Source organism: Rhinolophus hipposideros (assembly GCF_964194185.1).
Source record: "Rhinolophus hipposideros genome assembly, chromosome: 8".
Lineage (NCBI taxonomy): Eukaryota > Metazoa > Chordata > Mammalia > Chiroptera > Rhinolophidae > Rhinolophus > Rhinolophus hipposideros.
The window spans coordinates 63,029,911-63,039,851 of NC_138054.1; the positions used below are offsets into that span (position 1 = coordinate 63,029,911).

Consider the following 9,941-nt stretch of genomic DNA (forward strand, 5'->3'; position numbering starts at 1 on the left):
AGCACCATATAAGGGTATTCCCATTTCACAGAGAAGGGAACCTAGACATGAAGTAACAAGGTCTAGATGAGTGGTAGGAATCAGGTTTTTAATTCCCCTTAGCCTCCAGAGGCCACGCATGCCCTAGACCTGAGTGCAGCCTTGCCCAAGCGAGGGGAGGGGTATCTGTGTCCGAGGCCTGTAGCCCCGCTGAACCTGGGGTGCCGTCTGGTCTAGTTCAGGGCTCTAGGATTCCGACTCAATCGGGATTGCCATCCCGCAGTGCTGAAGTAGGGGAAGCGGCTCTCCCCCAGCACCCACCCGGTCCGCTCTCTGCGAATCTGCGGAGGGGCGGAGGACACGCGGTATCACCCGCTACAACCACCCCCGCGCCTCCGCCGCCGCCTTAAGCACCGCCCGCCGCCCTCTCACCCCGCCGCGGCGGCGGCGGCGGCGGCGGCGGCGGAAGCGGGAAGGCGGGCCGGCCGGGGCGGGGCCGCGAGCGGCATGGAGGAGGCGGAGGCCTCGGCGCGCCGGGCTGAGCTGTACGGGCCCGAGAGGGGCCCGAGCGGGGCCCGGGGCCCGTGAGCCGTGAGTGCCTCTGGGCAGGGGTTCGAGAGGGGTGACGAGGCTGGGACAGGTCTCCCTAAGACTCCGGCGGCCCAAAGCCCCGGGAGGAGAAGAACTGGGCCAGATAGGAGGTTGGCGAGGACGGAAGGGGGTGGAGAATGGGGGGGGGAGCCTTTTAGCCCACCCCAGCACTGGGAAGGCCTGGGGCTTGGTCCTTTTGGGGGCTGATGGGCCGTGAAAGCCGATTATTTGGCCTCCCCCTCTGGGTCCCTGGACAGCCCTGTCATTTCCCCGAGCCCCAGGGGAGTTTCCAGATGATCTGGCCCCTCTGAAGGTTTCCTTCCCAGAGAAGTTGAGCCACTTTACCCAGGTCACACAACAACATGGATGTCTGCTTTGAAGAGTTACTGGGAGGTCCTCCCAGAAGGCATCCGACTTTGGGAGGAACACCTTATCCCATGTGACCCTCTGGTCCCCCCAGTTTCCTGAAAGCATGGGTTGGCCAGGACAGTGGTGACTCCCGCAATCCGGCATGGATGACTGGAAGCCTGGCCCCGTGAAGCCCTTTGGGGCTCGGAAGAAGCGGAGCTGGTATCTTACCTGGAAGTATAAACTAACCAACCAACGGGCCCTGCGGAGATTCTGTCAGGTATAGCGATGTCCCAAATCTCCTAGGAGCACCTTTCCAGCTTTACTCCCATCTAGACTATGGGCACTGGGACCCACCTTGGCTGTCCACACCCTGGAAAGGGGCAGCAGATTTCTAGAGAGGAAACCTCTTTGTGTCATGTCCCTGCTGGGTAGTGGTTTAGGCCCAGAGTTCTGGAATCAGAACCTAAGCACAACCTCCCAGGCTTCTGACAGAAGCCTGAAGTCTGATCAGGAAGGTTTTGCCACGTAGGAGTCCACACCTGTCAGGCAGTCAGGGCTGGGACCTAGGTCTTATGATCCCCGTTTGGTTCTGTGGAACTGACTCCACCTCTAGTAACTAACTGTGGAGGGGACCAAGGAAATCAAGGCCTCCAATGGAAGAACACAGGAGCTCTGGGTAGGGAGGGCCCTGATGAAGGGGGAAGGGTTAGGGGGGTGTCCATGGAGGAGGCGGTCATGAAACTGGACCCTGGTTGGGGGAGTAAAACTGGACATACAGAAGGAGGAGAGAGGCGTCGGGTTCTCCCTGTGTCATCACTGGAGCCAGGACCCTCCTTTCAGGAACACACTCAGTGATCTGGAGGGAGTAACCCTCTTTAGTCAACCCTATCTCTCCCGTCAGACAGGGGCTGTGCTCTTCCTACTGGTGACCGTCATTGTCAATATCAAGTTGATCCTGGATACACGACGAGCAATCAGCGAGGCCAATGAAGACTCGGAGCCGGAGCAAGACTATGGTGGGGCCAGGCTGAGGATGGGATTGGTGTGTGTGTCAGGGGTTTTCCCTGGGATCTCACAGCTGAAATAGCAGGCACATCCCAAGGGTTGAGACTGCTGTCTCCATGATCTGTCGTACCCCCACAGATGAGGCCCTGGGCCGATTGGAGCCCCCACGGCACAGAGGAAGTGGTCCCCGAAGGGTCCTGGATGTGGAGGTATACTCAAGCCGCAGCAAAGTATATGTGGCAGTGGATGGCACTACGGTGAGTGGGCTGGGGTTTGGGGTACAGTCGCTGCATTCTACTCAGGGTGTGGTCCACTGGCTCAGGTCCACTGCCCGAATGGGAACTGTACCTCTGCCAATGTCTACCTGTATGACTGTGGAGGCCTCAGTTCCTCATCTATAACATGGGACTAATGATTTCTACTTGTCAGGATAAAATGAAGAGCATTTTCATTGTAATGAAATACACTATATAAAATATATTTATATAGTGACCATTAGTATTAGTAGGCAGTTCATTGATTGATTGATTGATTTCATAACTGCTTCCTGGTTCCTTCTTTAGCCTTAGCCTTGTCCCAGACACTGGGAACCTGGAGGTAATCAGATTTGGCCCTGGCTTTCAGGGGCTCAATCTGGTAGGTTGTGATATCGCCAGCATGAGGCAGAAACTGTCAAGGGCTCTAAGAGCCATGAAAGCTGTCGAAAGGAGTGTTGTAGAAAGATGTGATCTCTTTTGATGGGGGTGCTATGGAAGCTTCCTGGAAGAGGTAGGTGGCCTTCAAGCTGGTTTGGAAGTGAACAGAGGCCTAGATAGACAGGAGAGGTTTCATTTCATGCAGCTGTTCTTGTTTTTTTTTTAAGTGCCAGTAAGACAGAGATCTTGAATGCCAGAGTGAAGAGCTGGACTTTGTCTCTGCCACCCTGTAGGTGCTGGAGGATGAGGCCCGGGAGCAGGGCCGGGGCATCCATGTCATCGTCCTCAACCAGGCCACGGTGAGGTCTAGGGGTAGGGGACCTGGAGGGCCGAAGCTGAGCCCTCCTTGCTGGTAACACTAACTCACGAGTGGTGTGTCCCCTGCCAGGGCCATGTGATGGCAAAGCGTGTGTTTGACACGTATTCACCTCATGAGGATGAGGCCATGGTGCTGTTCCTCAACATGGTGGCACCCGGCCGAGTGCTCATCTGCACTGTCAAGGTCAGTAACTCTGCCCTGGCCCCATCCCCTACAACCCCAGCTCCAACCCTGCTCATGGCCCTGGGTTCTATGCCCCTAATATGGCACAGTGGGAAGAGCCTCTGGAGGAAGGTGACTCACGTACCAATACTAGCCTTGTCATTTTTATTAATTAAGCAAATAGTTATTGAGCACCTACTGTGTGCCAGGCACTGCTCTGGGTGCACGGGCTATAATGGAAAACAAGAGTCCCTACCCTTAAGGAGTTTATTCCAGCAGGGCAAGATCAACAAAAAGCAGCCAAATAAATGCTTAATGTCAGGAAATTATAACTTATATAAGGAAGAAAATAAAGCAAGGGAGACAGAGTAGTGGGGGGTGTATTTTAGAAAGGGAACTTCTCTGTATGGAAATGACGTGAGCAGAAAACTGGAAGAAGTATGGAGTGAGCCATGTAAATATCTGGAGGAAGAGCATTCTAGATAGACAGAATGGCAAGTGCAAAGGCCCCAATGTGGGGAAGTGCTTGGAATGTTTGAGGAACAGCAAAGATGCCAGTGGAGCTGAAGCAGAATAAGGGAGGGGAGAAGAGTGGGAAGAGGGCAGAGAGGTGCAGATTGTGTAGAATTATGATAAGGGTTTGTTGGCCTGGTGACCTTGGATGATTCCCAGAACCTCTCTAAGCCTTCAGTTTTCTTATCTGTGAAATGATAGTAACCACAGAGGGTTGTTGTGATAATTTAATGAGCTAATTTAAGTAAAAGGATTTACATGGTGCTTGACACATAGTGCTCCATGAGGCTGGGTCTCTTGGAACCGTGCCGGTCAGGCTGACCACCTTTTCTGGCCTCCCAGGACGAGGGCTCCTTCCACCTCAAGGACACAGCCAAGGCTCTGCTGAGGAGCTTAGGCAGCCAGGCCGGCCCTGCTCTGGGCTGGAGGGACACCTGGGCCTTCGTGGGACGAAAAGGAGGTGCCGCTACCATAAGCCATCTACCCTGTAGTTAAGGGCCCGAGAGGAGCAGAACCCCAGGAGAGAGGTTGGGGTGGGGACAAATAGGAGCCAATGGTGGTGGGTTAGGTGAAAGTGGGCAGGGAGATGGGAAGAAGCTCCAAAACTGGAGCCTGCCATTACCCCTTCTTCCTGTCCCCTGCCAGGTCCTGTCCTTGGGGAGAAGCATTCTAAGTCACCTGCCCTCTCCTCCTGGGGGGACCCAGTTCTACTGAAGACAGATGTGCCACTGAGCTCAGCTGAAGGTGGGGTTAATGGGGGCTGGGTTCTGGGGCAATGCCAGTGTTGGGGATGATGGGCATTTGGGTCCTCTTTATGGGGCTTTATTCTCTTGACCTGGTGTTCTCCAGGCCACAGTGGCCTCATGCCCCCATCCTGTTGACCATATTCCTCCTTCAGAGGCAGAGTGCCACTGGGCAGACACAGAACTGAACCGTCGCCGCCGGCGCTTCTGCAGCAAAGTTGAGGGCTATGGGAGTGTGTGCAGCTGCAAGGACCCCACACCCATCGAGTTCAGCCCTGACCCAGTGAGTAGGGCCTTAGGCAATGAGGCTTGGACTTCTTCCCAGCTTGGCAAGGGCGCTAGGAAAGATCCAGGTTGGGCTTTCCCTACCCGATCCTGGGAGGGACCAGGAGCTAAGGATTTACACTGAGCTCTGAAAGACAGGGGACATCCTGGTGGTTGGGGCAGGCCACGTGAGCAAAGGCCTGCAGTCAGGGTTGGGCTGAGTGCATGGAAGACCCAAGACAGGGAAAACCCTCTGCCTTTTCCCTGAAGTCCCCCTCTTCCCCCCAAGAGCTCTTCCCTAGGTAGGGATCCCAGTTTGAAGAGGGAGTGAGGCAAGAGCTAAAAGCTGTTTCTCCCTCAGCTCCCAGACAACAAGGTCCTCAATGTGCCTGTGGCTGTCATTGCAGGGAACCGGCCCAATTACCTGTACAGGTGAGCCTGGGAATGGGCTGCATCCAGCACTGAACAGGAGGGTGCTTAGCGGGTGGGAACCCCAGGCTCATCTACCTGCGGGAGAAACTCTTGAGGTGGGCACAAAGGCGACAGGAGGTCCACTCACATGTGGGTGAACTTGGGGGATGGGGGCCCATCGATAAGCACAGGGGAGCCCTGAGTTTGGGGGACAAAGAAGCTTAATCCATCCCTGGGCTCCCCAGGATGCTGCGCTCTCTGCTCTCAGCCCAGGGGGTGTCTCCCCAGATGATCACAGTTTTCATCGATGGCTACTATGAGGTAAGTGGGGCTTGGGGCTTTGGGCTGAGCAGAGCACAGGGTTGCGGGTGCCGAGCAGCAGTGATCACCGAGCACTGGTAAAGGAGACAGCCCAGGCAAGGGCTGTGAAATGTGGAAGGCTTGGTGTGTCAGAGCCTGCAGAGGTGGGCGGGGGAAGGTGGCTCACAGGATGACAAGTGGCCATGCCCCCCAGGAGCCTATGGACGTGGTGGCACTGTTTGGTCTGAGGGGCATCCAGCACACTCCCATCAGCATCAAGAATGCCCGCGTGTCTCAGGTACTGCCCAGGCAGGGATGGAAGGGGCAGACACCTGGCCCCACCGTCCACCCCAAAGCTCATGTGCACTATACCTCTTCCCCACCCAGCACTACAAGGCAAGCCTCACCGCCACTTTCAACCTGTTTCCGGTGAGTAGTAAGGACACAACTCTTGGGCCTAGGGAAGGGAAACATGGGCGTAAAGTCCAGTCTTCTGCTCTCTGGGCCTCATCCTCTTGATCTGAGAAATGGGGATAGGACTACCTGAGAAGTGAGATGGGGTGGAGGAGACCTGGGACAGGAAAGGCCCCCTTGGGATCATGTTGTCCCCCTCCCTCTGCAGGAAGCCAAATTTGCTGTGGTTCTGGAAGAGGACCTGGACATTGCTGTGGATTTTTTCAGGTGAGGGGAGTACCCCTAAATGCAGCTCCTAAAAGCTGCATGGGGCCTCTTTGCTTGACTGGGTCTCCAGGGAAGAAGGCAGTGAGGTGTCTTGGAGAGCTTTCTGGAGGAAGCAAGCTCAAAAGTGAGGAAAAGGCCTGAGCAAAGGTAGGATGGTAGGTGTTGGGCTTGAGTAAAGAGTAGAAAGGATAAATGCAAACAGTGGGGATTTGGGGGAAGGGAGAGGGAGGCATGACTCCTGAGTACAATCTCCAGCTTTTCCTGAATCACTGTGTGACTGGGTTTGTACTTGCCCCTCCCTGAACCCCTGGACCCTGCCTCTCTCAGTTTCCTCAGCCAATCCATCCACTTGCTGGAAGAGGATGACAGCCTGTATTGTATCTCTGCCTGGAATGACCAGGTAGGCTGAGTGGCCAGGGGTCAGCTGGAGAGTCTGTAGAGTCCCCAAACTAATGCCTCCCACCATGGCCCCCTGTCCCCAGGGGTATGAGCACACGGCTGAGGACCCAGCACTGCTGTACCGCGTGGAGACCATGCCTGGGCTGGGCTGGGTGCTCAGGAAGTCCTTGTACAAGGAAGAGCTGGAGCCCAAGTGGCCCACACCGGAAAAGGTACCCTGGCACGGCAGGGTGAGTGGGCTAGGTTCCCCTGCTGGCTCGGAACCTCTTAACCTTTGTCACCTTCCATGTCCCCAGCTCTGGGACTGGGACATGTGGATGCGAATGCCGGAACAGCGTCGAGGTCGGGAGTGCATCATCCCTGACGTTTCCCGATCCTATCACTTTGGCATCGTGGGCCTCAACATGAACGGCTACTTCCACGTGAGTGGGAGGTGGGGGTGTTGGCGGGGGGGGGGGGCAGGGAGTGGGCACGGTATGGCAGGCAGCACAAGAACATGGACACTGGAGCAAACCTGGTCTGCCACTTACCAGCCATGTAACCTTGGGGAAAATAACTTACCCTCTTTTACCTCAGTTTCTTTATTTGTAAAAATGAGATTTAAAATACTATCTAACTCATAGGGTTGTGAGGTAAAGAGGTTTAAATGTGTTGATATATGTAAATTGCTTTGAACTGTAAGCATTATATAAGGGTTAGCTGGTATTATTTTTATTACTACTATTCTGAGCACTAGACTGTGGGTGTGGGGAGGGTATTTCTGCCACCAAGCACTTATCCAGCCCTGCAAGCTCCTCCCTCTCTTGTCCGTGCAAGTGCTGGGGCCTAAGATTCAGCCTGAAGTAAACAGGGAGGGCTCCAGGACCCCATCCACTACATGGCTGTGTCCAAAGGGCCACTCCCCAGTTATAGCAAAGGAGGCCTTAAGACAGCCCAGCAGGAAGGAATGGACAGCTTCCACCTTGGAACCTCCTAGAAGCCAGAAAGGCCCTCAGAGGCTGGCTTATACAAGACCCCCACTCATCTCCCTGAAAAGGGGCAGGCATCTACCTCAGGTCACTCTCAGTACCTTAGTCACAGCAGTTTCATCTCCCAGTGCAGCCTGTCCCTTTGCCAACCACTCTCTGTGGGCCCTATTCCTGGCTTCTGTGGCTGTAGAACAGCAGGCCCAGGGAAAACCACTGGGGAGAGACTAGCTCAGGGGTCAGCATGAGCTGTCAGTGTGGACATGAACCTCTGGCAATGCTTGAGCCCAAATTAAACCTAGTAAGAGCCTGCCAAGAATATTACAAAGAGGCTGGGGAAGATAGGAGGAAATTAGAGGGGCCTTCATTTGTGGGCTTGTGGCTATGTGATGGGTTGGTGGGCAGGTGTGGGCCAGATACTATAAAGTCCTGATTTTCATCCTCATACCCATTCTAGGAAGCCTACTTCAAGAAGCACAAGTTCAACACGGTTCCAGGGGTCCAGCTCAGGAACGTGGACAGGTAGGGGCTGGGGACAGGGCAAAGCAGAGGATATCTTGGAGCCTTGATGACCAATACTTCACAGTCCCTTCCAACTGTGTGTTTACCCTGGCCCTGTTGCCCACCAGTTCACATGTGACCCCTTGCTCTGCCCCTGGGACCTGAGGGGTTATCCCCTTCTCTGACCCATTTCTCCCTCTCCATCAGTCTGAAGAAGGAAGCTTATGAAGTGGAGGTTCACAGGCTGCTCAGGTATGGCCTAGGATAGTAGGGGTATATGGCAGGGAGGGAGGAGGAGTCAAATACTGGTGGTCTCACCCTCATAATTTACGAGGCCCACTGCAAAATGAAAATCAGGGCCCCTTGTTAAAAAATTATTAAGAATTTCAAGATGACAACAAGCATGGGGCTTTGTGTGGTACCCATAAGTCAGCCCTGTCTTAGCCTTTTTCCCCCAACCCCTGCTGCAGTGAAGCCGAGGTTTTGGACCATAGCAAGAACCCTTGTGAAGACTCTTTCCTGCCAGACACAGAGGGCCACACCTACGTGGCCTTTATCCGAATGGAGAAAGATGATGACTTTACCACCTGGACCCAGCTTGCCAAGGTGCCCCAATACCACACTTGCCCTAGGAAGTACCCTTGACCCCAAGATACAGGGAGCCTTGGTTCTGGGATCTTCTACTCAGAACCTTTTCTTCATATTCTAGATGTTACCTCTTGCAAATTGAGGAGGCTGCTGGGGATGGGTGGGGGCTGGGCCAGGGGACCTCAGTAGCTCCTCCCCACAGTTCTCTGACATGCCTCTCCCCCTATACCACCCCCCACCAGTGCCTCCATATCTGGGACCTGGATGTGCGTGGCAACCACCGGGGCCTGTGGAGATTGTTTCGAAAGAAGAACCACTTTCTGGTCGTGGGGGTCCCAGCTTCTCCCTACTCGTGAGTGACTCTTCTGCCCTAGGAAATGGGAAACTGGTGGGATTAGGAGACATAGCTAATGACTTCTTCCCTATTATCTTCCCAGGGTGAAGAAGCCACCATCAATCACCCCAATTTTCCTGGAGCCACCCCCAAAGGAGGAGGGAGCCCCAGGAGCTGCAGAACAGACATGAGACCTCCAGGACCCTGCAGGGCTGGGTACTGTGTACCCCAGGCAGGCTAGCCCTTCACCCATCCTGTAGGATTTTGTAGACTCTGGCGGGCTGGGGCTGGTTTGTTTTTAACATGAGACTTAATTACTAACTCCAAGGGGAGGGTTCCCCTGTTCCAATGTCCCTGTGTCTGAGTTGGAGGTCTATTTATTTACTTCCTTATTGAGAAAGGGCAGGATAATACCTGGGAATCACTGGGATTCCTAGGAGGCTGATCCTGCCCTTTGTACACTCCCTCCGCCCAGGCCTGGCTCAGAATCTAACCTATTTATTGACTGTCCTGAGGGCCTTAGAAACAGGCTGAAGCCTGAAAGGCCTTGATTTCTTTATGGACGGGGTGCTGCCCTGAGGGTGGGGCTGGCTCTTACTCAGGAAACTGCTGTGCCAGCCCCTGGATAGGCCCAGCTGGGTCCCACCTGCTGATGCAGACTCATTCAGAGACCCTCAGAGACTGAACTAGGCCTCTTCTCGGCCTCCTCTTTGTCCAGGTTTCCAAAGCTGGATAAGGTGGTCATTGGTCATTGATTAAACAAGGAGAAAATCTCTGGGGATGTGTCTTGTGATTGTGTGTGTGTGTGTGTGTGTGTGTGTGTGTGAGAGAGAGAGAGAGAGAGAGAGAGAGAGATTGAGAGAGAGAGAGAGAGAGAGAGAGATTGAGAGAGAGAGAGATTGAGAGAGAGAGAGAGAGAGAGTAGGAGAGAGAATGGTCGTGATGGATTTTGAGTTTTCCTTACCATCTTCCACTGGGTGTTATCTTCGATTTGGGGCCATTTGGCCACCAGGGGATGCCCAAGTCTCAAACTCCAAAGTTTTTCCCTAGGTTCCACCCTAGCGCCCCTGAGTTTGACTTTAGTCCTGCCCTAATTGGGGCTCAGCTTGGAGTAGCCACCCACGCCCCTTCTCCACTGTT

General features: G+C 54.3%; 1 protein-coding gene across 3 annotated transcripts; it reads left to right on the top strand.

Annotated features, from left to right (window-relative positions):
- Positions 1 to 461: 461 nt before the first annotated feature.
- On the top strand, positions 462 to 9,576 carry POMGNT1 (protein O-linked mannose N-acetylglucosaminyltransferase 1 (beta 1,2-)). 3 transcript variants are annotated; one of them, XR_013993763.1, is made up of 23 exons: positions 462 to 570; positions 1,031 to 1,198; positions 1,823 to 1,937; positions 2,065 to 2,183; positions 2,855 to 2,920; positions 3,010 to 3,123; positions 3,958 to 4,075; positions 4,261 to 4,359; positions 4,514 to 4,641; positions 4,984 to 5,054; positions 5,279 to 5,354; positions 5,548 to 5,631; positions 5,721 to 5,762; positions 5,956 to 6,014; positions 6,342 to 6,414; positions 6,497 to 6,625; positions 6,710 to 6,835; positions 7,836 to 7,900; positions 8,087 to 8,131; positions 8,350 to 8,485; positions 8,710 to 8,819; positions 8,905 to 9,373; positions 9,420 to 9,576. XR_013993763.1 is itself a non-coding variant. In XM_081055896.1 (22 exons), the coding sequence occupies exons 2-22, from the start codon at positions 1,082 to 1,084 to the stop codon at positions 8,990 to 8,992; spliced, it is 1,980 nt and encodes a 659-aa protein (XP_080912022.1). In that variant the 5' UTR covers positions 462 to 570; positions 1,031 to 1,081; the 3' UTR covers positions 8,993 to 9,576. The 3 variants fall into 3 exon arrangements, 2 of the variants coding, with proteins under 2 accessions (XP_080912022.1, XP_080912023.1); XM_081055896.1 differs by having other exon boundaries at positions 8,905 to 9,576; XM_081055897.1 differs by having other exon boundaries at positions 467 to 570; positions 2,789 to 2,920; positions 8,905 to 9,576.
- The last annotated feature ends 365 nt before the right edge of the window (positions 9,577 to 9,941 follow it).

Bases quoted from the DNA above. Each gene is read 5' to 3' on its own strand.
- POMGNT1 (XM_081055896.1), top strand. From the start codon at position 1,082: ATGGATGACTGGAAGCCTGGCCCCGTGAAGCCCTTTGGGGCTCGGAAG. The intron at 3,124-3,957 runs GTCAGTAACTCT...CTGGCCTCCCAG, and splicing joins TGCTCATCTGCACTGTCAAG to GACGAGGGCTCCTTCCACCT. The intron at 4,642-4,983 runs GTGAGTAGGGCC...TTTCTCCCTCAG, and splicing joins TCGAGTTCAGCCCTGACCCA to CTCCCAGACAACAAGGTCCT.